At 42.4% G+C, this 26,755-nt stretch overlaps 1 protein-coding gene across 3 annotated transcripts in view; it reads left to right on the top strand.

The window, feature by feature from the left end:
• Positions 1–26,755, top strand: part of slc16a1a (solute carrier family 16 member 1a) — a 37,404-nt gene that overhangs the window by 1,110 nt on the left and 9,539 nt on the right. Inside the window, exons 1-2 of one of the 3 annotated variants that reach the window (XM_015342269.2) lie at positions 13,989–14,076; positions 20,894–21,152. In XM_015342269.2, coding sequence (XP_015197755.2) covers positions 20,936–21,152 — 217 coding nt within the window. In that variant the 5' untranslated portion in view covers positions 13,989–14,076; positions 20,894–20,935. Of the gene's footprint in view, positions 1–13,988; positions 14,077–14,129; positions 14,392–20,893; positions 21,153–26,755 lie in introns of those variants that run through there. The other 2 variants (XM_015342268.2, XM_006628361.3) reach the window with 2 other exon arrangements.

Raw genomic sequence — 26,755 nt, 5'->3', positions numbered from 1 at the left:
TTGTTGAGGTGAAGTGCTTTTCATGTCTTTGAAGCCGGTTCGAGCCGAAGCGTTTTTCTTCTCTACTTTTCTACATGTAATTGACCTCTATTTGTTCCTTGCTACCCACTCATCCTTTAACGTAGTGCATTTTGAAAACCTGGTCATTTTAAAACGAGGCGTCTGTCGCGGGGTATTGCTTTTTGTGCCGTACAGTAAGAGTAATGTCGAGTTAAATTTTGCGTTTCAACGTTCTCATTCTTTAAGGTTTTAGTTAACGGTCATCAATCGGCGGTGTTTGGCGCACTTTTCAACCTTCGTTGGTTACCACTGTGTTCTCAACCTGGGGGGAAAAGTGAACTATAACCGAATTTATGCATATGAGCACCGCTTGAATAGACCCCCTCAGTAATGGCGTACACGGAAGATGCTTTGGTATTGAAATGTCTGCGGATGGAAGTAGGCCCTTTGTGCACATTTCTTAATGTGGACCAGGACCGGTACTGTGGTCCTGGGAGACAACCCGTTTTTTTCCCCCGCATGGGTTGAGTCACCAGAGCAAATTAATAAACTTCTTGCTTGTTCAGACTCGGTTTAACAAAAGCGGTTAATCTTTTTATTTTCCTCCAACGGCTTCGGTACACGGGGCATTACTTTGTAGTTCTTACTTATTTCTAACACCCGATCGGTTTTCTGTGAGCGTACCCGGGTGCAGCGGAAACCCCTATAAATGGCTGTCTCTTTCCTTCTTTTTCCAAGGGGGATGCTTATTAACGTAGAGTGGCGTTTTGGAAGTCCCCTAGCTAGTATACTGAATAAGCTTATTCCAACAGTGAGGAGCTCATGTACAGTATTTCTGTAGGTTGTAAAACTTGTTTTCCTCATTTCATCCCCCTGCAGGTTAAGTTCCTTGTCATGTTAGCTTTCCACAGATAGTAGGTCTGTGTATTTGCTTGATTGAGCTTGGCGCATTGTAGCGAAGAAGAAATCTGCCCGTTCCTACTTTTCTGCTTCTTTGAGCCCTCCTTTGCATTAATAGGATAAGTTTCAGTTAACTGCTTTTGGGCAAAAAAGTGAACTGATGCCTTCAAATCAAAGTGATTTGAGTAACTGACCAAACAGTAAGAATTTGCTGTAGGGGCACAAAAATCTATTACTCTTCTACTATGGCCTACTATGGGTAGCTCTGAGACTTTTATCAGAGGTTTTTGACCCAAAACTTAGCTTCAGACAATTTGCTTTATTGTCACCCTTTGCTCTTAAAAATATAAGTGTTGAAACTAAAATCATCCTGGAACAATGCTAATGGGGCAGTGTGGTGACTCTGGCTAAGGATCTGCGCCTGTGGCTAGAAGGTTGCCGGTTTGTATCCTTTGGCTGGCAGAGGAATCCTACTCTGTTGGGGCCCCTGAGCAAGGCCCTTAACCCCAGCTGCTCCAGGGGCGCCATATAAATGGCTGACCCTGCGCTCTGACCCCAAGCTCCTCTCCTTGTCTGTGTGTCTCATGGAGAGCAAGTTGGGGTATGCAAAAAGACAAATTCCTAATACAAGAATTTGTATATGGCCAATAGTGATCTTTTAAGGGGTTTCTCACAGCTTCCAGTGCTGAGCGTGACTCCTTGCAGCCTGTGTGGCCATTGCATTGCTTAGAGCTGTTAATGCCGAGACAATGGGGTGCATCCCAGTGCATGTCCAGCAACCTGGGCGACCACCACCTCAGAGAAAGTCTTTGTCCTTGTGTGACGACACCTAGTGCAGTCTTACTACAAACCATTTTTTTAAAGATGTACAAAAATCCTCTTTGTAGTACTTGCAAATGTCTGTGGGGAGGAGTAGCAGTCTATTGGGTTAACAGTGTTGAAGATTTTGAATAGGTTGAAGTGGGTTTTGCTTTAGTTTTGTGTAAGACTTAGTCTCGCCTTTCTTATATGCTCTTTGATAACCTAATCGAAATAAATTAAAAGCAATTGGTTTATTGCTTCAATTCAGTATATTTGGAAGAAAGTGAGAACTCTCCTTGCTCTACTTGATTTCTTACTAGCACTGTAAGTTTATCTGGGCTGCTCATAGCCTCTCTGTTGCAGTACGTCTGTGGAGCCAGCACTGCAGTTATGATGATCCTCCTGTTCCACAGATTGACTTTAATATGGGCAATTTAATCTGTAAAAGAAAGGAGGCATGAGCAGTTATACTGATCATTTTACTGAAAAATCCGGGCTCCTTCATGTTGACTTGACTGTACCTGCTGCTGCTGCCGTTTTCCATTTTGGCTTTCCCACTTGAACCGAGATGGTGGGAGGTTTTTGGTAGTGTTCTGTGTTAAGCAACCCCCCCCCCCCCCCCCATCAGCATATGAACAGACGAAGGAATTTGTCGTGACCTTGGCAATTTTAATCAATCAAGACCCCCTACAACAGCAATTTATAAGTTTGGCAAAGGGAAATGACTCCCTTCTATTCCTTAATTTCAACCTGCTAGTATAATAGGGCCTTTGTCATTTTAAGTACTAAAAATATTGCTTATCTTGAAACATTCAAAAGCTTGCTTCTTAGGCACATTAAACACTTTTTACTAAAACCATTGCACTGCATCAAGAAGTGATACAATAAAGGAGACCAAACCTCATTCAATAAACTTCTTGTGCATTTTTATTATCCACTTATTATAGGTTATGGCTAGTTACATTGGTAAGATGGCTATTGTCATTGTTGGCTTGAAACCTAAAATAAAATGAAGGTCTTACTGCAAATGCAATGGTTAGTACAACACTGCTTTGGTGTTGAAGAAAGTATAAAAATCATAAATGGAGCCATTTGTTGACCTCGTGTCTCAATTTAAATGTTTACTTTTGAGTATGGATGAAATATAAATATGCCAGCCTGCATTAAGGACAATTCTACTGATCAGGTTTGAGCACTTTTTCTAATATAAAAGAAAATGGATGGCGGAATGAATGCCATTGATCTGTACATCAGTCAAGCATGTGAAACTGCACCAATAGAAATGGTTAGTAGCATTTCATGGCTCCTGACTTTTTTTTTAAAATTAAGATAAAGATCTAGCAGTTTTAAGCAAAAATCAAATGATGCATGTTTAGGTCCTTCAGCATTATCCCCTAAGAAGGACAGGACCTAACCTCTATCTCACCTTAACCCAGCTCAGACTGCAGTACTCGGCTTCATGTGACCAATGCAATTGCACTGTTTAGAACACATCACTTGGTAGGTAGTTTCTGATTGGCTGGCTCTTGACAAGCCTTAGCATGTTGCAAAACAGAATGACATTCAGACATGCTGAAATTCTGAAGGACTTTTTTTCCTGATAGTTATTTAGACCTACGGCTCGGTGGAACTCACAACTTGGCTTTATCAGCATTGTATTTGGTCAGCTCTTGTTTCATAAGGCTGGTTGTTTAGCATTGCTGGTCTGTGTCCTAGTCACATCGGAGCCTTTATCTGCGGAATCTCCGTGTACTGGTCTCATTTGCATAACAAAGGTGTGTCTTTCTTTGCGTGGGTTAACATTAACCTGTTTGTAGGAGTGCATGTAATAAGTCATTGTAAGACTGTTTGAGGAAAGTTTGCCTGCAGCAATCCCTAATGAGATTAATTCTCAAGCTTTCAGGGGCAATGCTCATGCATGGCTAAACAGATGCCTTATTAATGTTAAAATAAGCTGCATCACAAATCTTTGAACATTGAATGAATGCCACTGGGTGATCCAGTCATACCTTGGTAATCTGGCATCTATTCACAAGATTCACTGCTCAAGAAAAATGGCAGAGGCGAGTGGTGTGAACACTTTTAGCAGTACAAATTGTAGTTTAAGGAATTCATTGGTGCCAGCATTCCAAATTTATTTTGTTTTTGCAAGCCCACTTTTATTTAATTTGCTTAGACAATCTGCTCCCCCTGCTACTGGGAGTGCTGGTGTTGTGTGTTAAATGTTTGTGGCTGCTCTAAATGTGCACTGTTTTAATTACTTCCCCCGTTTGGAATTTAAAAGTTTAAAAAGTTCACGTGCCCTAATGTAATTGATCAGACTCTGCTTTCCTGGTTAAACAAGTAGGAGTGCCGTTACACTTGTAGGATTAACATGTCTGTGCGTGGTGCTTTGTGTTTAAATAGTACTGTGTGCAAGTATTACTATTATGAGGACCAAGTGTGGAGTGTTTTTTCAAAGGCAGAAACTCCTAGGCATCGTAAGGGGGCTCTCATGAGGCATGTCTTTTTCTGAAACCAAGAGGGAAAAGTTTTTTAGGTCTTTTTTTTTCAGCAGAGGGCAGAATAAGTCGGTGGGAGGTTCTTATAAGTACAGAAGCATGTCCTGTGTTTCTTTCTCTTCAGGTTCTCTTCCTAATCTCCCTAGGCTTCCTAATCTTTGAAACAGAGGTTCAAGGTGATCTAAAAAAGGAAAGCGTATTGAGGGTCACCAGGGCAAGGGTTGCAAGCCCCATCACACTTACATCGGCATTTGTCCTTACTGCTCTTCCAGGCAGTGCCGTGTAACTATTTGAAGGGCCCTGTGGTGTCAGGCAGCCTGCAGGCTCCGCAGTAGTGATACACCCTGGGCTGGGAAGACACTGATAATGCCCTGCTAATGATAGTGGATACTTTCCTCAGAAACTTTGTCATTTGCGTTTCAGGTTTCCTATTTCTCAGTCGTGAATGTGAAGAATGGTGGCCCTGAAATTTGATTAACAGACTCTTTAACCATACAATGAACTAAATTCTTTAGGCAAACTAATGGACATGCTTTTGTAGTAGTGAAGCAATGCTGCACTGCTAGAGATGGAGGTTGGTGTAAGGTATTCTAGGTTCAGAAAGCAACCCTCGTTAAAATTATCCATAAACTCCTACTGACATTTGCATTTGAAAGTGAAAGCATTTAGATATGCATAGTCGAGCCCTGTATCTTGAAAAGGTTGCAGAGAATCGGCTGGTTCCTTGAGTGCGTGGGAGCTCTTCGACGCATGGCCAGACGTTTCTCTGAAGATGCGATAGTCAAGACGATTCCATTTAAGATTAGGGAGTGTGGAGAATCCTGTAAAACGTGCTGGAATGTTCCTTTCCAGGAACAGGGTAAGTATCCTCTGCTCTCGAGTTTGAAGGTTACGCAGAAGCTGTAAGCGCAGAGTGTGGCAGGGTCCTGCACTTGAGGACCTAGGCGGTCAATGTCCTGTCTGACCAGCTGCGCTACACAAGACGTCCAGCCCCAGCAATCTTGCTTTCCGCTGCTTGTGGAGCGGCAGCTGGGATCTCGGGGGGACTGGAGACTTTTGGAAAGGTCTCAAGATGAACGTCCGCCCTGAGCCGGAGACGTGATCTCCCTGGAATTGTGCTGGCTAGCCTTCAAAGAAGGCTTGGCGTGGGCTCTGGAGTTGTTCGGTGTGACTTTGTGTTTTTTTTGTGGCCCCCCCAGTTGTCTGCGTGCTCCCCTCGTTTTTGAAGTCCACAGCGCCTGCTGTTTCCCTGCCACGCCCGAGAGCAGGACGGGCTTTGTTTTAGGAGTCTTCTGCATTAAGTACAATGGGTAAGGAAACTGGAGTGTAGAGTAAAGGATCTTTAAAAAGGGAAACCTGAAAGTCTTCCTCTGCTTTATTTTTGTCTGTTGTATGTTACATGCAAGGTTGTTTAAGCAGTGTCTCATTTCTCTGGTCCCCTTGTGTTTCCGGTGCATGAGCTGTAACGACTGTGCATATGGTGTCCAGGCACGTATCCTATACCCATGGAAAGTTCTGAACTGGGTTCATGTTAAAATTCGTCTGTTCCAAACTGGATATTTCCTATGGATGAAAAAAGCAATCAAGCCGGATGGTATTTAAGAAAATACTGATTTGTTCCCAAGTGTATAATTATCAAGTGTCTTCTGTCCACATGTTAGGTTTATTGGTCCTAGGCAACAACTTGTAATGGTGCAAGAATTTGAATGTACAATTGTCTGACTGAAGATCAAGAATTAATGTTTTTAAGCAATTCCATTTTTACAATCCATGCGATATCTCCAACAAGCAGTCTGTGGGCTTTAGACAGGATATTTTTCCCCTAAGGTTTGATACACTACAATTCCAGTAGTTATTCACTCTAAAACGGGTAAATGCAGCCTAACTAATGCTACCATCTTTGGAACTATATGAGTATCCTTTCTTCTAAGAGAGGTATTGCAGATTCTGGAACAACTCAGGGCTTAAAGCACTGCTTGTGTTAAGAGTTTTGACCCGTCAGAGGAACAGTGGTGCTTAACTCGGAAGGAGCAATAGGAATAAATGTGGGAGATGTATGCTAAGTACTGGATAATGCTTAGCTTTAACTCCTAAGGAGGACTCTGGGATAGATATTCAGAGCTGTCATTACTAGCAGGAAATAAGGGAGGGAGTTGTAGTATCCTTGTCTAGACATGATTGCAGAGCTGTGGGAGTCAATTTAGCCTCTAACCAGCATTAGAGTTCAGCCTCTCCTAAAATGCAGCAGAACATTCAAAAGTCATGGGGTGCAAGCTTCCCTGCTTGTTTAGAATGAGGAGCACTTTAATGAATGCTGTGCCTATTAAAATCAGGATCATGTTGAAACCCTAGTGGCAAATCTCTGAGCCTGCCAACTATGGCCCAGAGGAAGAAACCGGAGGCATTTTGTATCGGTCCAGCTTTCCCGGAGCCTGGGATAATCAGACATAATCCTGTGGTTAAAACGGGTGCGTTACTGCCACAACCTCTCAGCGTGATTTTGATTGCATCTTTAGTGCCAAAATCTCTAGCCAATTACTGGGGGATAAGCATGTTCTTAAATGTTTTAAACCCTGCTAAAGTAAGATGGGTACTTAGGAACAGAATAGAGTCCACTATGATTTGCTGAACAAATTAGTGCAGAGACCTAAAATGGCAGCAAGGCAGTGCTTGGCAAGCAAGTTGAAAATTCAGCCTGCTCTTTTAGAAAGGAATGACCATATTTGATTCAAATAGCAGCTACAAGAAATTAAATGTTTTTGATCCTTTTCTGCACATTTCCTGATCAAGTTGTATAGTTCTGGAATATGTTAGATGTTCAGCAGCATATCTGTATATCCATATCTAAGCAAGGAACCCTCATTTGCTTTAAAGGGGTGATGTTTAAAAAGCACAGTGGAATGAAAGTGTCACGGTTGATCAGTAACCTGTGCATCCATGCTTAACAGCAGCAGTTGCTTTGGCTCAAACCTTTTTTTTCTATGCTTAAAATTGAGCAAGGATCTACCCGTATGAGATAATAAGTCTGGGTTAATTCACTCAGAAATATGAAATTTTTCCTTTTTTTTGTTCAGTTTTTGGGAATTCTCCAGCACATTTGAACTCTTCCAGCAGCTGCACATATGTAGTCACTACATTGTTGGTAACAAATTTATGCTTTTTCCAAATGACTATATATAAACAGTGCTCAATTCTGTTCATCTTGACTTTTAATGTAATTGTTAGTCAGGCCCTAACCCTTATCGGCTTGTTATAAAGATAATTCTATTTTTCATTTAGTACTGACACATTATGGTTTCCTGTTTGTGTTCATGTACAAACTAATTGTAGGTCCATCAAATGTGGTTTTCCACGGTTTTTCTTAATTAAGATATTGCCGTAATCCTCTGAACAAAACTCATTCTGTTTTTCACTTTTTCCACTTGCACCGTGATGCATTAATAGTAAATTCTGCTGCAACATTCCTAGTTAATGCTGAATGCAGTGTCTGAATAATTAGCCAGTGCAATGAAGAATAAGGGATATGGTGTTGCAGTACTGTTCACCTGGAGTCGCAAGCCCAGGCTTGAATAACAGGACTACATCCTGTAAGAAGCTCACCTTGGGAAAACCTTTCACCTTGGAGAAATGAACATGGTAATCTCGGCTTTTATGAAGACAGAAATGAGGTGTGGCTGTAAGTTCAAAAGTGCCTGGAGCTTTTTAAACTTCAGTACTCATGTGAATAAGAATTGGAAGTAGTTGAGTGGATTGTTTTTGGGCCATCCCTCGTATTAGCCTTCACTCAATCGCAGGTGAAGGTTTATTCAATGCTGAAAAGACATTTCAGCTCTGGAACCAGACGCCCGAAGAAGGCTGCACAGCTGAAATCTCTTTTCGGCATGGAATAAACTTTTACCTGTTCCCTTGTAGCCGAGACAGCTCCCTACTTGTACGTCCCTTAAAATGGCCTCCTGCCTGGTTTGTTGGGTGCGATGCCTATCCGTACAACTGCTTCTTTTTCTTAGGATGTTCATGCCTACAAAGCGGTGTTTTAAGCTGCTTGTGCCAAGCCAGACGGCGTTATCACTCAGGCCAGGGTGCTGCTCTGGCTCTGAAATAGTTATGGTGTTCTGGCTCAGTGAAATATCAGGAGAGGTTTTGTGAATTTGTCTGCTTACTGCCAGTCCAAGAGAATGGCTTAAAGGATTATAAGTTGTTCTGTCCTTGCTTCAGGCTATTCCAACTTTTTAGAAAAACAGATAAACAGTTTGAGGCCTTCAGGCCTAATTTCAGGCTACCAGGATGCCCTGGCTACCCTGTCTTGTCTACATTTCCTCAAGACACGTGTTGGTGTAGTGCTGTGTTTTTTTTTTTAGGTGAACCTATTAACCTAGTTTAGTAATGAGGAGTCCACTTGGCCTCATTCAGCAATTACTCCCACATCCCTTTGTGTAAAGTGCCTTTTGTTCTCAGTTACCCACTCCATTTGGAATCTCTAATGGTTTTAAGAATGGGCTGGCAGTGACCCCTGTCCTGAATGTGACCAACTTGCAAATGTCAAATGGATCACTATTTTCCCAGAGTATCCTGGAAAATGAGTCCTGGTAACCTAATACTGAATCTTCCCCTTATTGGCAGTGTTGTCACTTGGTGAATCCCTTTTCATTTGGCAAGTGTGCCCAAGCCTTCAGGGTCATTGACTTTAGCCTGTGCTCCCTGCCAGCTATCTTTGCTGGGTGAATTACTTGGAAACCTGAATATATGATATTTCTTTTGAATTTAAGTTGACTGAGTCCGATACTGGTTTTGGGAGAATTTGCTTGTGGAAAGCAAATGTGGCTTACGTCGGAGAACAAGTTATAAAGAAACGTCTGTTTAATGCTGTGAATTCCATCGTGTAGGATCTACTGTTTTGTGTTTTGTCTGGCAGGCAGCTCTGCTTCTGTAGTGTTGCCATCTACCCTTGCGAATTTTCCCTTGTACTTGAAATAGCCCCCAGCAAAAGCAATAGAATGTGGTTTATAGACTGTGGTTTTGAGAATCCAACCTAACAGTTTTGATATTTTGCCCACATCCTAAAGGGGAAACCCATGGCATCTAGTCAAACTTTTTTTAGACAGTTTTAGACTTGGGTGCTTTGGAATTTGAGTGGTGCATGGGTTGGCTACCTAGATATAGCAGTATGACGCATGCACACAGTCATTACTTGTGCATCATTTCCTCATTTCTTTACATAATCCAGTTTTCTCCTGTGTTTGTCTTGTGAAGCAGCAGTTTCGCACTAATGCACTTCAAAAGCCTCAGGGTGCCTCATATAGTAGATTAGAGGGAAGTGTGACTTAAATAGTTTTAAGCTGCTCTTCAATTACAAAAGGTTTCAGCCTAATCTATAAAAAAACTCCTGCCAAGTGCATCCAGGCCAGCTTCATACTGGTGGGAATAGTATTGTGGTTGATACTGTATGTCTCCTTGCTGGCACGTTATGCACCTATAACTGTGATCAGACTATTTGCATACAAGAAATCTACCCCCCCCAAGCTCTTTTTTTTTCCCCACTCGGCAGTAATTTCTTTTGAAATGGTCATCCAGAATTTTTGAATCTTTCAATTTGGCAAGGGTGTCTTACTCTTCAGGTGCTTCTGCTTTGCAGTAATGCCTTCAGTCGTTAACTGAGTTAGTCCCACATTTATGGGACTAATTTGTGAGGAGAAAAAGCTATATACAGCAAGACCCCACTTTTTTTTTTGATGTGCCATGTAATTTCTCTACTGCATTGTCCTGCTGGAAGATCTCTTGCATTGCTTCTAAGAACAGGGAAATCTGTTGCCTTAAGGACTTTAACAATATATTCTAGGAGTGGACACAGTCTGGACCAGAATTATTCTGCTGAAGATTTTGCCCCTTATCACAGGGCCTCCCCGTTTGTTTTGCTTGTGCTCATAATGATGGCCCCCAAATCGCCAATTTCTTGACTCCTAAAAGAAACTCCACCTTGGTCTCATGTTCTCCAGCCTATAGAAGCTAGCAGGCAGCCAAAGTGAATGTTTTCTTCCTAGAACTCCTTTGACATCTAGGAGGTGACCTGTCCCCCTCAGAGCAGTGATCTCTGGCTAGTCTGCCGATTGCTCAAGCAGAACATCCTGTTCCCTGGACTGCTTCTCATGCGCTGCTTTTATAATCCATTAGTTTTTGTTAAAAGTAGGGCATGATTGTCTTTTGCTGCTTGCTTATTGTTTTTTTTTAGCAGCAACTTAGGTTTAATGAAACAAGAATGAAATCTTGGATCAGAACTATGGTTTCCCAAAATCTAACTTTTTGTAGTCTATGGCTTTCGTAGCTGAACTTTCTCCTGGGTTACTGACTGAAATGTTTACTCCTAAATTATGGCCCATGTGCTCTTCCAATGGAGAAAAATGATAGACTATTCCAAATCACCCAAGGGGTGTTTGCTATTTAATCATGTGCAGCTGTCTAAATAGTCACACGGTTTCCTGGTGAAGGTTCCTAGCATTAAGACGATCGGTGTGATCAAGCAGAGTAAGTTGTGCTTGTGTGAGAGGGAACATGCTTATTGGTACAGGTTTCAATGAATTGTGTACCCTTGTACTGCTGGTCATGGTGCTGTGGCAGCAGAGCATCAGAAAGGAATTGCCAGATAAGTGAGGTTCTGCTGCAGTGTAGTTTTAGTTTGGTGTGACCTATGGGTGAAGTATTGTGGTCATGGCCAGCCTCTCCTCTAGCCAGTGGGCTTATGCCCAGCAGTGAGCTGCTCTTGACAAGAACATGAAGTAGTCAAGCTGTAGATCCACAAGATAGTGCTTTTCTCTAGTGCCTTGACATGAGTACTAATAACCTCATCTTAGTTGGCAGTATGTGACCAATTAAGAGGTTTGGTTCCCATTCAGCTCAACAAGAGTGGTGGGTACCTGGTAGGTAACAAGCTGTGCTGTGAGGGGTCGTGTTAGGTGTGGTGGACAATGACCCTTCATTTGAATTTCAGAACACTACTAGACATTACTAGGTGACATCCCACCTCTTGTTGCATCGCTTAAATTTTTTTTAATAAACTGCAGCTTGACTTCAGTTCCTGAAAAACAAATCTATAACCTTTAACACTTCAGCTTGTGTTCCGCGTAGGAATTCATTGCAGTTTTAATAGTACTGCATTATATGGCATTTAAAATGTCACGAGCAGGATAGTGGAGTGCTCTTCCTTTGCAAGGACATTTACCTCCCCATGATAGGAGCATAGTTGTAAAAGTTCATATCAAAAGTACCTAGGTGCATTTTTTCTGCATTTATTGCCTACTAAGCTTGGTTTTTATGTTTGAAGATGATTGGTTTAATGTTGCTATTAACATGTTCTGCTTGCGAAACCTTTGGAGGTACTGTTGTACATGTGATTCTGGATAAGCGCAATTAACTTGAAGGCCAAACCAGAAAGCAGTTTGAAGACTTCCAATAAAGTCCCTACCCACAACTGTTAGAGAAGTAAGAAACTGGAGCGATGCCACATTTTAGAGTTCATTGACTAAACATTTTTTGCAGAGCAGTTTGTGGTACATGGCAGTTGTCCAAGCAGGTGAAGTTGATGACCTGTTGAGGGAATGAAAAGGGGATATCAAGTTTGGAGTTGATTGGCCAGATAGCTTCTGAGCTGGAGCATATCACTTTTCCCAAAGTATATGGTCTCACCTGGAGTACAAAAGCAATGTTAAAGATTTTATAAATATTTAGTTGTTGGTAATCTTCCCAGTATCAGTTCAACAGTTTGGTGGTTTTCATGTTCCGTCTTGGATGCTGTTTTGTTCCAGTGCACCTACCCAAGGGTGAGGTTGCTGGGATGCTTGGCCTTTGAACTTAAGCCCTTACAAACACTCATTTTCCATTAAATCTTGAGACTTATCAACTTGACATAACATCTCAGGATATGGACCTAGTCCATTAAGAAAAGACCGTGTTGTGTGCTCTGGGAATTTGTTCACCTGCAAAGTATAAAATGTATAGTTTTTAGGCGTTTAGGGATTGCCTCTGGTGGTTAAATATGCTCTACTGCTAGGCTAAAGGCTTCCTTAAATGGTTCAAGGTATTGATCTTGATTTAACAATTGGAGGTAGAATTTAAAAATCTGTTAAAACTGTTCATGGAAGTTTTTCCTTCTTTATGCAGTGTTTTTTGTTGGAGAAATGTTAAGTGACCTGGTCATTGAAGAGGTGACCTTTTCCCTTTCGTGTTTGTGTTTTTTTTAATAAGTGTACGCGTGTGCAGTTGAAGAGGGGGGCGAGAAAGTGAAAACAGTTCAGAGTACAAAGGGGGTGAAAAAAGGGAAGTTAATAAGCGACTTTCCACGTTCCTGCTACATCGATCAGTTCCAAGTTACAAACGTAAATGGAAGGGGTGGGGGGTGCTTGTTAATCTGGGTTGCAGTGCGTCACAGGGCTGCCCTGCTCACCTAAAAACCTACTGCAAATAAAGTTGACCCAGCTGCCGATATCACTAGGCTGCCAAGTCTGAGCTTTTTTTACATTACCCTTTTCTTTGGGGTTAGGGTGCCCCTTCTGCAAGGGTCACCTACTGTGAGGCGATTGTGTCCCCAAAAGAGATTTTTATTCCCATCAACCAGTTCCCGTAGAAGTGTTATTTCTTCCGTCCTTGATGGTTTTCCAGTGTTCAAGGCTTCCAAACAACATGGTGAGCTAGCTTATCCTCTGGTACTTATGAGGCCATGGTGTCATGTGAAGGGAGAATTGAGTGAAATTGGGGGATGAAAACATTCTGCTGAGCTAGGTCTTTTTCCAGACCTTTTTATCAAAGCCTGGAAGATGCAGCTTCAGGGGCACAATTCTGTACTTTTGACAGACAGTCAGAGGTGCAGAGAGCCCTTCTGACACTTTTACCAATTTGACCCACTCTGCAGGATGTCACACCTGATGAAAATGTTCGTGATCTTGAACCTGAGTTGCTCTAGTCAAGTTACAAACAGAAGTGCACTTCAGGCAACATTTTTTGGTACTCTATCATGATTTATGGTTCTATGATCACTTATTTTTACAAATGGTATGTAGACATATGCTTGCTATGCTAGGGATTTTGTGGTAATGAAAGGAAGAGAAAAGACCTTATACAAAGACCTTTTCCTAAATAATTCTTATAAGCTTTTTTACTTTACATTTATGCTGTCTACTTTTATGATAAACAATGCAGTGGGTGTTTATTGATGAAGCTTATGTTAAGTGTCACTTAATACCTGACATTTTGAATTCTCATTTCTTGTTTTCATTGCCTGGGGTGCGCTTTTCCTGGGCTGCTCTGTGGAGCGTTACAGACAGTAGAAAGTAACTGATTATAATTCAGATTAGATTGGAAGACAAAGGTTTGTTTATTAGCTTGAGAATGTTCCTGGACTTGTGCGTTGCCTCTGTTTATATTCAGAACTCTGAAGTCTCTCCAGTTTCCCCTCTTTAATAGCTTTAGAAACAAACATACATAACTAGTGGCTTTTCTTTCTCAGGGACTGGAAAAAAAGTTAGAATTACAATCGTGAGTTTAAAAGACCTTTGAATGGTGCTCACCACTATTGTAAAGCCTGGTATTAGCTCAGGTCCCGGTGGACAGCAATTCTCAAAGCATGATTCTTTGTTCTGCAGTTGTACAATCTAGGACTCTATCCTGTAATATTCCTGTATGAAGGTAATGGGGGATATCAATAACAAACACAGCCTGTTATCTCTGAACCACAGAAGTCTTCTGTCTCCTTCCAGTCAAAACATCACTAACCTCAGTACATCTGACAGTCACACAGAAAAATAGGCGTATCTTCAGGCTGTACGTGACCAATAAGTACCAGGCAGACTTTTAGTGCTGTACAAGTCTCTGCCGGCTGTTTAAAAAGGTAAGCCGACCCTACTGAACCTTTTGTGTGAATGTGCGTATTTAGTCTCCACAACTGTGTTTGTTTCGAGGTTAGCGTTTGTTTTGGTCTGAGCAAATCTGTTGGACTTTGGTTCGAGAACTTCCTGTACTCTGACCAGTGCTCTTGTGTTGCTCAATAAAGGTGCAGTAACAGGGCACCTGTGCACATCTGCCTGTGGTTTGAATGAATGCTAACATTTTCCCTGTGCCTGACTGACTGACACTTCGGCAAAGACAACTGCCTGCGCTAAGAAATTAGACCTTGTAGGCTCTTCACTTCTGAAATCTTAAGCTGGTAAGTTCAGATCCAAAAATCAGCCTAATTGTGGGGAAAATTGTTAGTGTCCTATGTAGTGTGTTTTATATTTTGTGATGGGCATGATGTATTCTACCAAAACTAGCTTCTGGGATTAATGCTCCCAGATTAATGTGAAATTTTATCTACAAAAGTTTCCACTTCTTAGATGTGCTCTGTGTCACTCTCAAAACAATGTTCACATTTGTACTGCAAAATGGTTATTCTCCACCACTACACAGTCTTAACATTCATTTGCTAGTTAATCTGAAATACTTTGGGCTATAATATGACTGTTTCCTACCACCTGTTTATTAGATGAAAAGGGCTCACAGCTCACTTAACATTACATCTTAACTCGAGAAAATGTAGGAATTGGGAGCCAACTGAAAATAAAACGGCTGTTAGGACAAGCATGCTGCTTATTTGTGGGGGGAAAAGGCTGACTATCAGGTTTAACGTTGGTTCCTTGAGCAACCAAAATATTCCTTTGGTCACAAAGGATATTTTGTGTATGGATTTCTACACCAGACAGCCTGAATGCCCATTCTTGGGCTCAGCTGTGCTCTCGTGACTCGTTTAAGTTCTGTGTCACTAGTCCTCTTATTACAGGTCTACATGAGGATCCATTTCTGGACAAACGTCCCAATCACTTAAGGCACAGGAACAATGCAGGCTCCCAGGGAGCTCTGGAACATGTTGCAAGCCTTTCTAAAACAGGCTCACGTGTGCTAAGGGGAATGGATGTCCTGGATAGCAGGTTAGCTGGTGTTTGCAGGAAAACACTGTGAAGCCTGCAACTAAGAGACGGGGGTTATTTTTCAGCGTGTAAGATCTGCTACGTTAGGCACTGCAGACCGCACATCTCCTTATCTCTGGAAAACGGCCTTTTAGAGAACTTGAGGTTATAAGGTGCATGTTGGGGATAAATGTTTGCATGCTTCACTTAACTAAAGCAAGGCAGCCATTCAGCTGCAACACTGCATTGGATTCCCAAGAAAAGAAGTGACTGTTATAGAGCAGGGTATAGTAGGCAATCCCACTGTTCATGTATATTTATATGGTGATGTAATAATACTGCAACCTTGCGTATAATAGTCATCTTTTGGAGACTTGCCTCTATTGCTTGTCAGGTTTAACCTGTTTTGGGGATTTGTTTTCAGCAGCAACAAATGAATGCCTTTAAAATCACTTATTTACTAAAGTTTTATATTGGTATTTTTATAATTCATCTTTTTGATGGACTACCTCTAAAGACTATTTAGAAATATTTCACATGATGTAGAAAAAGTCATCCATGTATGTGAGCCACGGCACTGTCCCTTGTCCTGTAAAGGCTACATCTTTAAAATGTTGTTCTTGAAGTTGAGGGCCGTGTTTAATTCACTTTAAGAACCTGTCCAGAATATTTGTTGTGACGTCTGTTGTATTCCGCTGTTTGTGCCACGTGTTTCTCTTGTAGAGCTGTGTGCTGGACAAGACTACATGTACAGACTCTTCCGGTAACCCTCATGACCTTGCATACAGTCATTCCTCATTTTGAGGACAGGAGTGCTAAAGATCAGGTGTGGCTACATGCCCTGGTGCAATAGGACATGACCAGGTTTCAGCTGGACTCCTATCACTGTCACTTGGAACAACATTGTCCTGTCCTGTGCCTTTTTGATCGCTATGTATTGAATTTGATGAAAAGTTCACATTGTAACTTGGCTTGCACTAGACCGAACAGGCCAGAAGGATCAAAAACATTGCTGTTCAGGCGTTTTCCTGCCTGGTGCCAGATCATTCGTATAGCACAACATGTGGTCGGGTGAAATGGCAACATCCCCTATATACATCGTTATACTTTTTCATTCTCCTGAAGGGCGAGGCTATATCCGAGCTGAGTTTAAAGAGTAACAACAAGGCATTGTTTGAATTTGTGTGGTGTTAATAAAACATTCTGAATGAAGTGCCACTCCTCTAAAGCCCACAGACTTGGCTTTTGCTTCAAGTGCTCACTTTTCACTGCATAATGTACAGGAGGTTTGCTGATGTTAGTTCAGTAAAGCACAAGGTTTTAGAATCAAAGATTAGATGGCATTCTCTATACAGGCCAAACACCAATTTCTTAAAGTATAATTGGTTACACCTATAGTGCTTTTCTGGACACTCCACTCAGTGCTTTACAGGCAATGGGGATTCCCTCCCCCGCCAATGTGCAGCATCCCCTTGGATCCCAGGGTATTGACTTCAACAGCACAGGTGGGTGGCCTGTTACACACACCCACAACCTGTGTAAAGTAGCGCCTGCTGTTCTTAACTGCAAATGCAACCCTCCATAATTTTTTTTGTTCGGGCACTGCATTGACATGAGTTGGTACTGCTTTTCTTGCCGCAATGTTAAGATAACCTTGGTTGTCTAATGTCCACCCGATCCAGTACCAACAGATGCACAACTACGACCCAGGAAATTGCACAGATTGGTTTAGTCTAAACTTCCAAAAATAAAAGCAGTTAAAATGCACAGTCAGATTTGTCACTCATTATAATGCTCCGTGTTAAGAACAGGGACCAGCCAGTGCTCACTGTGCTCTGTTGAGCCTGTGCTCAGTTGTGTGATGTGATTAATTGCCCTCTTTTAACCCTCCCACCAGGGCCTTCACCTTTGCCAAGACGCTAATCTCTCCATGTTGGCGATTTCTTGCACAACCTTCTCAGCATTTTTAAAGGAGATGAAGCTTAAGCTTGAGGAGAACATTTTGATCTAGCAGTGCGAGATCTTAACACCTCTTTTCATTTGGCAGCTTGCATGTTTTTTGAAAACTGATTGGCACCCTCGGACAAAAGCAAATTGAAACAATCACTTCTAGATTAAATTTCCCTTTTCTGCTTGCTACCGATTTCTAATTTGTGTCCATTTCTATGTCTGGGTCTGAAACAGATGTCCTCCACTGTTGTAGAATTACTGATTCACACAGTAAAACTGGCATGTAACTGTAGTAGCAGTGCTCCACCAAGTGTAGGAAAAAAGTGTAACCTGGTGAGTATTGTTTGTCTTGTATGGAATATTCAGTTTAAGTACCACTGAGCAGTGTTACCAGGGAGTAATACTGTAGTCACTTCATTTGTCCTTGAGGGCAAGATCACCTTGGGAAGGACAGGCTTGCCCTGTGGCTTTGTAGGTCATTGGTATGTGTCCTGTACATGTGCTATTTATGGAGACAGCAGTTCACAATCCATTATTGTGCTCCTCAAAGGATAGAAACCGATCTGTTGCAAAACTTGCACTTTGCATGAGGCATTATAAAGTTATGGGTTGTAAAGATCAATAAACTTTTTATTCATCTAAATTATTCTTTGCCAGTTCTTATTTTATTGCACATTATTCAATGTGAAACAGTTCTGGCCTGCTTCCAAGTTATTCAGCTGTGTAAATGGGCTTCCTTTAGTAAGGTTGGATGATTAATCGTTGTGGAATTAGTCACGGTAAGTCTATTAAGTCTTCCAGTGTAGGTTTGGAGATCAACCCAATTTCCCTTTCTAGGATGAATGAGGGGATACTCAGTTTGCCTATATAATGCACATTTTTCAGAGGTCAAGGTTTCTGAGTTATAGCTGTGTATTGTTGGGGAGAAGTTTCTGAATTGTATTGAGGTATGCATGATCCTTGGACACGGTCTACCCACAGGGCCAGTTCAAATACTATATTTTTGCTTGAGGCAAAGTGGCAATTGATTATTGTTGATACCCCTTATGTTTTTCACTGCTTATGTGTTATTGGTTCTGTAGCCTCAAAGGCACTGACATGCATTTCCGTTAGTGTGCAAACATAACCACATGAGGGCAATTGCATATACTATAGTTTTGTCTGCAATTCACCCCCTAAAGCTTGGATCCAAGTGACACCAGTTCAGATCGGTAACATCACCATACACACAGTAACTTGCAGTACAAAGGCATGTCAGACATTGGAGCCAGGCAATATTGATTTCCTGTGGATCATGCTGGTGCTAAAGCAGGGCAGTTGCTTTTTCCCCCCCGAAAAAGCATGTTTAGTGCAATAGGCATTCATCTGCCTCTTTTGGTCGGCATACTTATCAGATTTAGCTAACCCTTGGTATTCCAGTCCCTACTCTGGAATCAATGTGGTATGGTTACGTTTAGTGGATTTTGCATTTCCAGTTTCTGGTCCAAATGGCAAGTCCTGCAACAAACCAGCATCCTACCAGCATAATGTATTTGATGCACAGTTGCCAAAGACATTGGAGAGAACTGCTTTCTGATGCTGGCTAGACAGTCATGTTGTAAGACCATTGGCCCTTGTGTGCTCTGAGAGGGCTTGTTGGAAGTTCTCACCCTTTCACTTGCAGATAAGACTGCTGCTACTGCTTAGTTTAATTAACCCTGACTTCAGGCGCATGTTTAAATGGTTTATTGTTCCTTGACGCTGTCCTGTTTAAAACTGGCTTTTCTCTTGTCGGGATTCCACAATCCAGATGTGAAGAAGAATTTGGAAATGGTTAAGATGAACACAGCAGATTGCTGCCTGGAAACAAGTTAAACCTGGCAGCAAGGCATAAAATAAACATCTGATGTATTTATAAACCTGTAATGAGCATTAGGTATGAGCAACTGAAAGTCATTACATTCAGAACATCTTGATGGTTTCGCAAGTTTCCCTATGTCATTACTGGTAATTAAAGCATAGCTTCATAGCTTTGCTGAGCAGTAAGGAATTGGGGAAATTAGTGAATTATTTACCAGATTACACCAAGAAGAATGTCGTGTAAATGAGGAGATAGAAAACTCCCACAGGCAAGGAATGCTTCTTTCCTGGAAACTCAGACGGACTGATATCCGCAGTTTGGGAGAATAGTCTCACAAGGGATCAAGCACTGATGCGACAGATCAGAACTTTTAAGGCTAACTGTTCAAGTTGTTTTTAAGCTCGGAGCACGTGCATTACCCACAAATAAGAGGACGGAGGAAGCAGTTCAAAGCTCCCTCTGTGAGGCAGAGTAGTTAAACACTGACTGGAATCATCTGGAGTAATGAACCAGCTCCAAGTGTTTACAGTGCCGCTCTGTGCCAGTTCCTTGCTTCACGGTGGTGCGCTTATCTGAACAAGGGTGGTGTACAAGTGAGGGAGTAGTCAAGAGTTTAGCATTCAGACCCTCAGCTGTTTACACGGCGTCTGTGAAAGCATCAAGCCTTGATGTCCAGCGACTCCAGTGCACACCCTGGTTGTTCATTCCGTGTCGGGAAGAGTAAAAATGACTTCTGCAAAAATCAACTTCTAGCAGGTTTTCTGTTGTCTGTATTCTGCTCGCCTGACTAAACCTTACTTTGGACCAACCTTATTGATTCTCTGAACTATTATGGGAGCATAAATATGTAGGTGAAGGTGTGATTTGTCCAGAGTAGTTTGATCAGTTTCAGCGTGCAGGTTAACTTTCAATTTTTGGGATCAATTTGGATAATACCATGTGATCCCATCTTGGAATCTACATTTTCAAGCATTTTTCCTCAGTTCTATAGTACATCTGAACTTGAAGATGTGAAGTGGTTGCAGCTCCAAGTTTTCTGCCTGTGTAAAGAAAAGATGAGGGACCAGAAGTTATAAAAAGTAAGCGTAAGTTAAGGCATTCTGATTAAGTGATCCAAGATGTAGGGAGCCAGGTTCTACCCGTAGATGAGGGGGAGTTGGAAGTGCTGGTAGAATAGACTTGAACCACTGCAAGAAAGACTTTCACGGTACTTTACATTTAGCGTGCTAATGAGTATCTTGAACTATGGCATGGTAGTGGGGCTTAGACATGTTTTCAAGCACAATTGCAGCATGCCTAGCTCCTCAGATAGTCTGCACCTGGAAGATCACGGTACACCACCACCAACAGGCATGCTGTCGTTCATGCAGGTTGAATTGCACGGCTCCACACTATTTAAAACCAGGTTGTTTGGACTGTCCCAGTAAATTTTAAATGAATGTTTTTTCTAATGCTTGAAAGGCCAGTCCGTTTAGGGGAAACATTCTAGTTATGGAAAAGACTAGGGCTCCACTAAAATTCCATTCCTAGTTTTGTAAAATCATTCCATTTGTAGGACCATAGTCTGACCTAAACAACAATGAAAGATTTAAGCTTGTCCAAGTTTAAACAGGAGTTGTTTACATACTTGAGTTTTGCAGCTGTATTTGATAACAGCTGTTTCTCTTCTGCTTTTGGTGTTCACACCCAGCCTTGCCTATGCTGAAATACAAGAGAAGGCTTCTGAGGAAGATCAGAAGAGGTTTAGTGACTAGTATGCTTGAGGAAAGGAACCAGTTAATGAAAGGCAAGATGCATTGCTGCTGCAGTGGTGTCCCTTCTCTGGGGCTCAACACCCTTGAGTTTCTCGTACACCACAGCACTTCAGAAGCTCTTAGAATGAAGCAGTAGAGGAACTTGCAGGAGACAGGAGTAAAACATCTTGAATAAATTGAATTGTTAAAGGAATTATTTTCCTTTCATCTCCCTCACAGACATCACTTGACGTTCCGTTCTGAAGCCTCTGCCAAGCTGAAATGCCACCTGCAATCGGAGGACCCGTGGGGTACACCCCTCCTGAGGGAGGCTGGGGGTGGGCCGTGGTGGCTGGTGCCTTCATCTCCATCGGCTTCTCCTATGCCTTCCCCAAGTCCATCACTGTCTTCTTCAAAGAGATTGAGGTCATCTTCAATGCCACCAGCAGCCAGGTCTCCTGGATCTCTTCCATCATGCTGGCTGTAATGTACGCTGGAGGTAAGATCCCCAAAAACCCTGTTTAGAGACAAGGAAAGCTCTAAACAAAATACCTGGAGCTGTGTGGTAGTGTGTAGGGTGGTGGTTCTTGAATTTTTCTGCAGCCTGCACCCATTGGGTTCTTGATGTGTTCACACCCCTTGTCAAAGAGGGCAGTCATAACTGGCTCATAACATAACTACAGAACGAAAATTATACTATCAATTTACCTAGTTCTGATAAATCAAGTGATTTGTCCTTGCATGGTTGTGCTTAATTTACCTGCTAAAATCTGGCATGTATCACACCTAGGAGATGTGCGCCCCGGGTTACAAAACACTGGTGTGGAGTACATTGCCAAGTTACATTTGTTTAGCCCTTGTTACATCATAAGGGAAGAAAAGTCTTTTTTTTTTTTCTTAGTGGGACATTGCTAGCACTGGGTTGGGCATCTCCTGTCAACAATCTGATGCCCTTTGATGCTGCTAGAGGGATGTCCTCAACTTCTCTCTAGCCATGGCAAGAGCTTTTGAGACCCCAGCACAATAGCACATCACCTACTTTGCTTTCAAAACGAGGCACCACAAACCTATCCATTTAATTTAATTACATTGGAAGTAAGCCTGTTCTCATGGTTGAAGGCCGAACTCATTCTGTATTCCCTCCTTCTCCTGGGTGTTTTTATTGCCTCTAATTCTTAAAAGGCCCATGAAGCTGGACTCCAGCGAATGTCCACAGTTCCAACTGCAGAGCCCAAGTTCTTATCCACAAGATTCCCTGCTGCATGAGACAGCCCCATCTTGTTCAACTGGAAGCTCAACTCATTTCTTGCTAAATGTAGACTTCCTTATGACATCGCAATTGTTTTTCCTTGTTTCTTTATTTAGAAAAGCTGTAACTGTAGGGGTTTGCTTTCCTGGGTGGTGACGGCATCACAATTCACAAGAATCTGGGCTTTGATTCTGGTTTTCAGTTTTTGGCATGTCATACTGTACTAGAGATCAGGAAATGTTTTGACATTAAATCGTGTGTGTGTGTGGGGTAACAATTAATGAACTGCATCAACAAGTGTTTGCTAGGTTTCCTGGCTGAATTCCATTCTACGCTTTGTCCTCCCTAAAGGTCCCTGTTAATTCAATCTGTGAAGGAATTTCTCCTTTGGGCATGAGTAGTAGTATCCGAATGCAAAATATCCTTTAATGCTCAAGATCTGCCACTAAGAGCTTGGTTTTATGTCCAATCAGTAGTCAAAGGATGGTTGTGCGTTGGTGACGGAGCTGGAGTTTAGAACTGAAACGCCTGCCAGCAAAACTTTTCTCTAGCTAACCACTACCTCACTCCACCTCTTAAAAAAGGAGGACTCAAATACTAGCTACTATGCACAGGAGATTTTAACTGCAGTTATCCAGCATCCTGAACACAGGCTTGGACTGACACCCCTGATTGATCAGCCTGGCAAATAACCAGTTTCCTGATATCATCCTACAACTGCAGCAGATCACATTCCTTGATTTTGATCCTCCCATATGATCCAATCTTTTCTGCAGAATAGCATTACAACATGGATTCGGGGGCAGGTGGGGTGTGTTTATGACCAATTGGCCTCAAAATATGCATGAAGTTAGCAAAGCGGATTGGATTAAATTCCCTGGCAAAGCTGCATTTTCCGGCTAAAGCAATACTAGATTAATCAGCAAATAAAGAAAAGAGCTTGGGGAAAAAATATGCTTACTGTGGTTAGGGTTTGAGTCCCAGGTGAGGCTATTGTGCCCTGAGCAGGGTAATTCACCTGAATAATTGCTCAAGTAAAACTCACAGCAGATGTGAGTTTTTACATGAAAATATCAGCCTAATCAAGTGTATTTCTCTGGAAGCATACTGCTTTAGAGTATTAGTTCCATGTTTTGTGCAGTACTACGCTGATATACTTAAAACTTAAAGAACAATTTCTCTACTGTATGACCAGGCATTTTAGAGGTATACAGAACTTCAGTTATACTCATTAAATGTACTTTTCATTCTGTCTTTCTAGTGGCACCTAACAGGCTTATACACAGGAGTAAGTGTTTCCAGGAATGAATTTACTTCTTTGTTCAAGATCTGCTCACTGAATTCTGTTGGAAGAAGCTCAGACATGAAGTTCCACCAGTCTATTTTAACAGTGGTTAGGAAAGCAGAGGTATGTTTAGGGACTGTGCTTTAACTGTCCTGCTAGAATAAACATCTTATTTCCTAAAAGCCCCTATTGTGGATTTGTAATCCAGTGAAGATGCCTCCATATAAATGCCTTTTCCCTACTCATGCAAGCTGAAAAAGATGACTCATGGTTTCTTGTAAAACATGCTTTCTGTTCTAATGAAGCACTGAGATGGGCGAGGTTAACATTTTGCCAGGGTCACGTGACCAACACGGAAGATTTGGACCGCAAACCTCGCGGGCGTCACATGCCCACACACGCATTCTTTTCTCAACGGCGACAGGGAACTGCGCACGTAGTGAAGAGCCCAGCCTGAGAGAGGACAGCACAATCGACAATGGGACTGCTCTTCCCTGCCTGGGTTTAATCAGGGTTGCTGCACAATCAGAGCACTGCCCTGGATCAAATGCCTCACTAGAGAAAGAACAAAGAGCTTTCAGATGAATGGTCTGAGAAAAGGTTTGGGTCCCAGAGGGCTCTTTTGCACACAGTAACAAATTGTGATGCCACAGGCCTAAACGGTTCTCACCCTGCCCAATCACTCCATTCAGAGCTCAACATGTAGGCACCAGTGTAATACAGCTTGGCCAGGTAATGTTCATAGGTTTTGGATCTTAGAAGGAGTTTGATGGAAAGAGGGATTGCAGTTGGCATTTTTAAGTTTTTAAAAAGTAAAAACTACTGAAAATTGTTGGTTTGCTCTTATTCTGATTTATTTTGTTTAGAGCACAAGCTAGACTTGTTCTTATGTACCCATCACCCAGGTATCCCATCTAAGATGGACCATAGAATAGGTCTTAGAGTAGTTGTACATATTTTCTTAGCTGTATAAGAGTGAAAGTTGAGTGTATAGGGATATGGGCACTCGGGCAAGAGAACCCTCCAGTGATTCCTGCCCCCTGTGATGATTGAATTATTCAATACTCATCGTGCTGCCTGTGGTCTTCTGTAATTGGTATAATTAGTCCATCTGACAGATGCTGACCTATCTCGCATTTCTCACAACAAAGCAGACTGTAATTTGAAAATATCTTCCAAATTTTGGTGAGTGGTTGCTGGCAAGCACCATATTCAAAAGGTTGTACATGGTTTATTGGTGCATAACATTTCATTTTTGTGCCAGCTCTGAAGCAACCAAGTAAACCAACACAAGGTGCTCAGTCTGTCCTTCCTGGCCTTTCCACTGAGTAAAGCCCTTTCAATCTTTATTCCCGTCTGTCCTGCCCTGGAATTCCATGGAGTGCCAGGTCAAGTAAAGATCGCAAAGATGGGGAAAACTGTTCTTGAACAGGTATGTGATGTTCAGAACTGTGTAAGCAGACTAGCTGTTTTTCAGCTCCGCTTCCCCCTGAAGACCACTCTGGGTCTTCTGTCATCTGAGATTAGTGAATTGTTCCCCTTAGCTGGCTTTGCTTTAAACAGTGTAAGATGTTGAAAAGTGCAAATTAGGTTTTGGATGGACTGAACTGTGGTCTAGACTGTGTGCAGAAGTGAGGTTGTTTAAAACAGGATGTGAATTGACTGGTAGCAATTGTTCACTTGCCTCTTTCATGTTTTGGCTGTGCACCCAAGGCCGTGCAGCCTACTTCATTGTGGAAGACTGTCTTCCTCTGACCTGGCCTGCTTGTTAGCTTCTTCCTTTTTTCACAGGCAAGGGAAACTGCTCATTTTATCTCTTGTACATATCCGTTTGTTTCTCTTAATAAACAACTTTTGATTCCTTCAGGCCTGTCAAGGAAGGTTGTGTAACTTCAGTTCAGTAGAAGGTCAGTCATGTTTGCTGGTTTCGTGCTGTTCTGAATGTGACAGGGACAGTTCTATGGCACATGGCTCTCTGTACAATCTCAGGGTGGCCTTGCTGTTGAAAGCAGAGGCCGTGAACCGGCCTGTTTGGCCACTGACTGGATTACTGCTGTGGTGCCAAGGTCTGACCTGAATGGCCCGGTGTTTTGAGACTCAAAGCCCTTTACAGGTAATGGGGACTCCCCTCCCACCACCACCAGTGTGCAGCCCTACCTGGATGGCAGCCATAGTACACCTGTACACTGATCACACAGACTACACCAGCTATCAGGAGGAGAACCATAATGAAGCCAACTCGTAGAGGGGGATTATTAGGAGGCCATGATTGGTAAAGGTTATACCCCTACTTTTTTTGAGAAATGCCTTAGGATTTTTAATGACCACAGAGACATGAAACTGAGGTCCTGACCCATCTGAAGGATGGCACCTTTTTATGGTAGTTGTCCCTGCCGCTACTGGGGCATTAGAAAGAACACAGACTGCAGTGTGAGCGCCCCCTGCTGGCCCTACTTACCTTCAGCAGCAACCTTGGTTTTCCCAGGAGGTCTCCCATCCAGGGACTGACCAGGCTCTCACCTGCTGAGCTTCAGTGGACTGCCAGTTGTGAGCTGCAGGGTGATATGGCTGCTGGATTTATGGTGCAAACTTAAATAGCTCTTGAAGGTCTGGTTACCAAAGTAATGATTAGTTAGAGCTTCACCAAAATTAACAAAACTGTAATGCAAGGTTACTGCATGGCTTTCCAAGGACAAGACTTTCGGTTTTCTAGCTTGTTTGGTTTATAGGCTCTAACTGGTCAGTCTCTTCCAGCTCTTCTCCTACAACAAGACCATTGAGTTGGCTGTCACTGTAGGCCTTTTGTGGATTAAGAATTCAGTATCCTTATTTTTCATAGAGCAACATTGGCGGTCAAGCACACACTGAATAGAAATGACTAAAGGGAACCCCAATTAAACATTCCTTGGAGCCTAACAGCGCTTACATGGGTAATTTCTTTTGTGGGCAAAAGGTTTAAGTTTATCAATGTGACTTAGGGTTGCAATACTGCAAGGGAGGGGCCGACATGTTTCAGAATGAGTGTGGTGTTTGTTGCTGCAGCACTGGAACAGACTAGGAACTACAGGTGTGGTTTATGAAGAGGTGGTAGTGAGAGATGGCACTACATACTGACGAGCTCACCAGCTGAAGGGTTGTGGTGTTTCACTGGAGCTGGAGGAGCTCTCCATTCTGCCAGTATGAGCTTCCCTACCCCCTTTCCTGTGCAGATAAGAGAATTAAACCTGCCTCCACTCTTCCTAAATTAAGGAAGATGTATTATCAGAAACTGGACAGGCTTCCTGTTTGCTCTGTCTCTAGCAGTGCAAGTAGAGAGAGGAGCCACAGAACAGCTGAGAGAAGGCCTTCGTGTGTAGTCTACAGAGCCTGAGACACTAGGTCACTATGAGCTTCTCTGTCCATTCTCTAGCTCTTTGCCTTCACAGCAGGCGGGTGGCTAGGGCCTCTCGGAGCCCCCAGGCCCTTCGTTTTAATGGTTGAACAGCGATCTCCAAAACCTCTACTTGGGCATCGCCTAATTAAGCTAAAATACCCTGAAAACGCTCAGGGGAGAGGTAGCACAAGTAGC

Source organism: Lepisosteus oculatus, chromosome 5, assembly GCF_040954835.1.
Source record: "Lepisosteus oculatus isolate fLepOcu1 chromosome 5, fLepOcu1.hap2, whole genome shotgun sequence".
NCBI classification, from domain to species: Eukaryota; Metazoa; Chordata; class Actinopteri; order Semionotiformes; family Lepisosteidae; genus Lepisosteus; species Lepisosteus oculatus.
The sequence above is the reverse complement of the archived record's forward strand: the minus strand, read 5'-3'. Positions and strand labels throughout refer to the sequence as shown.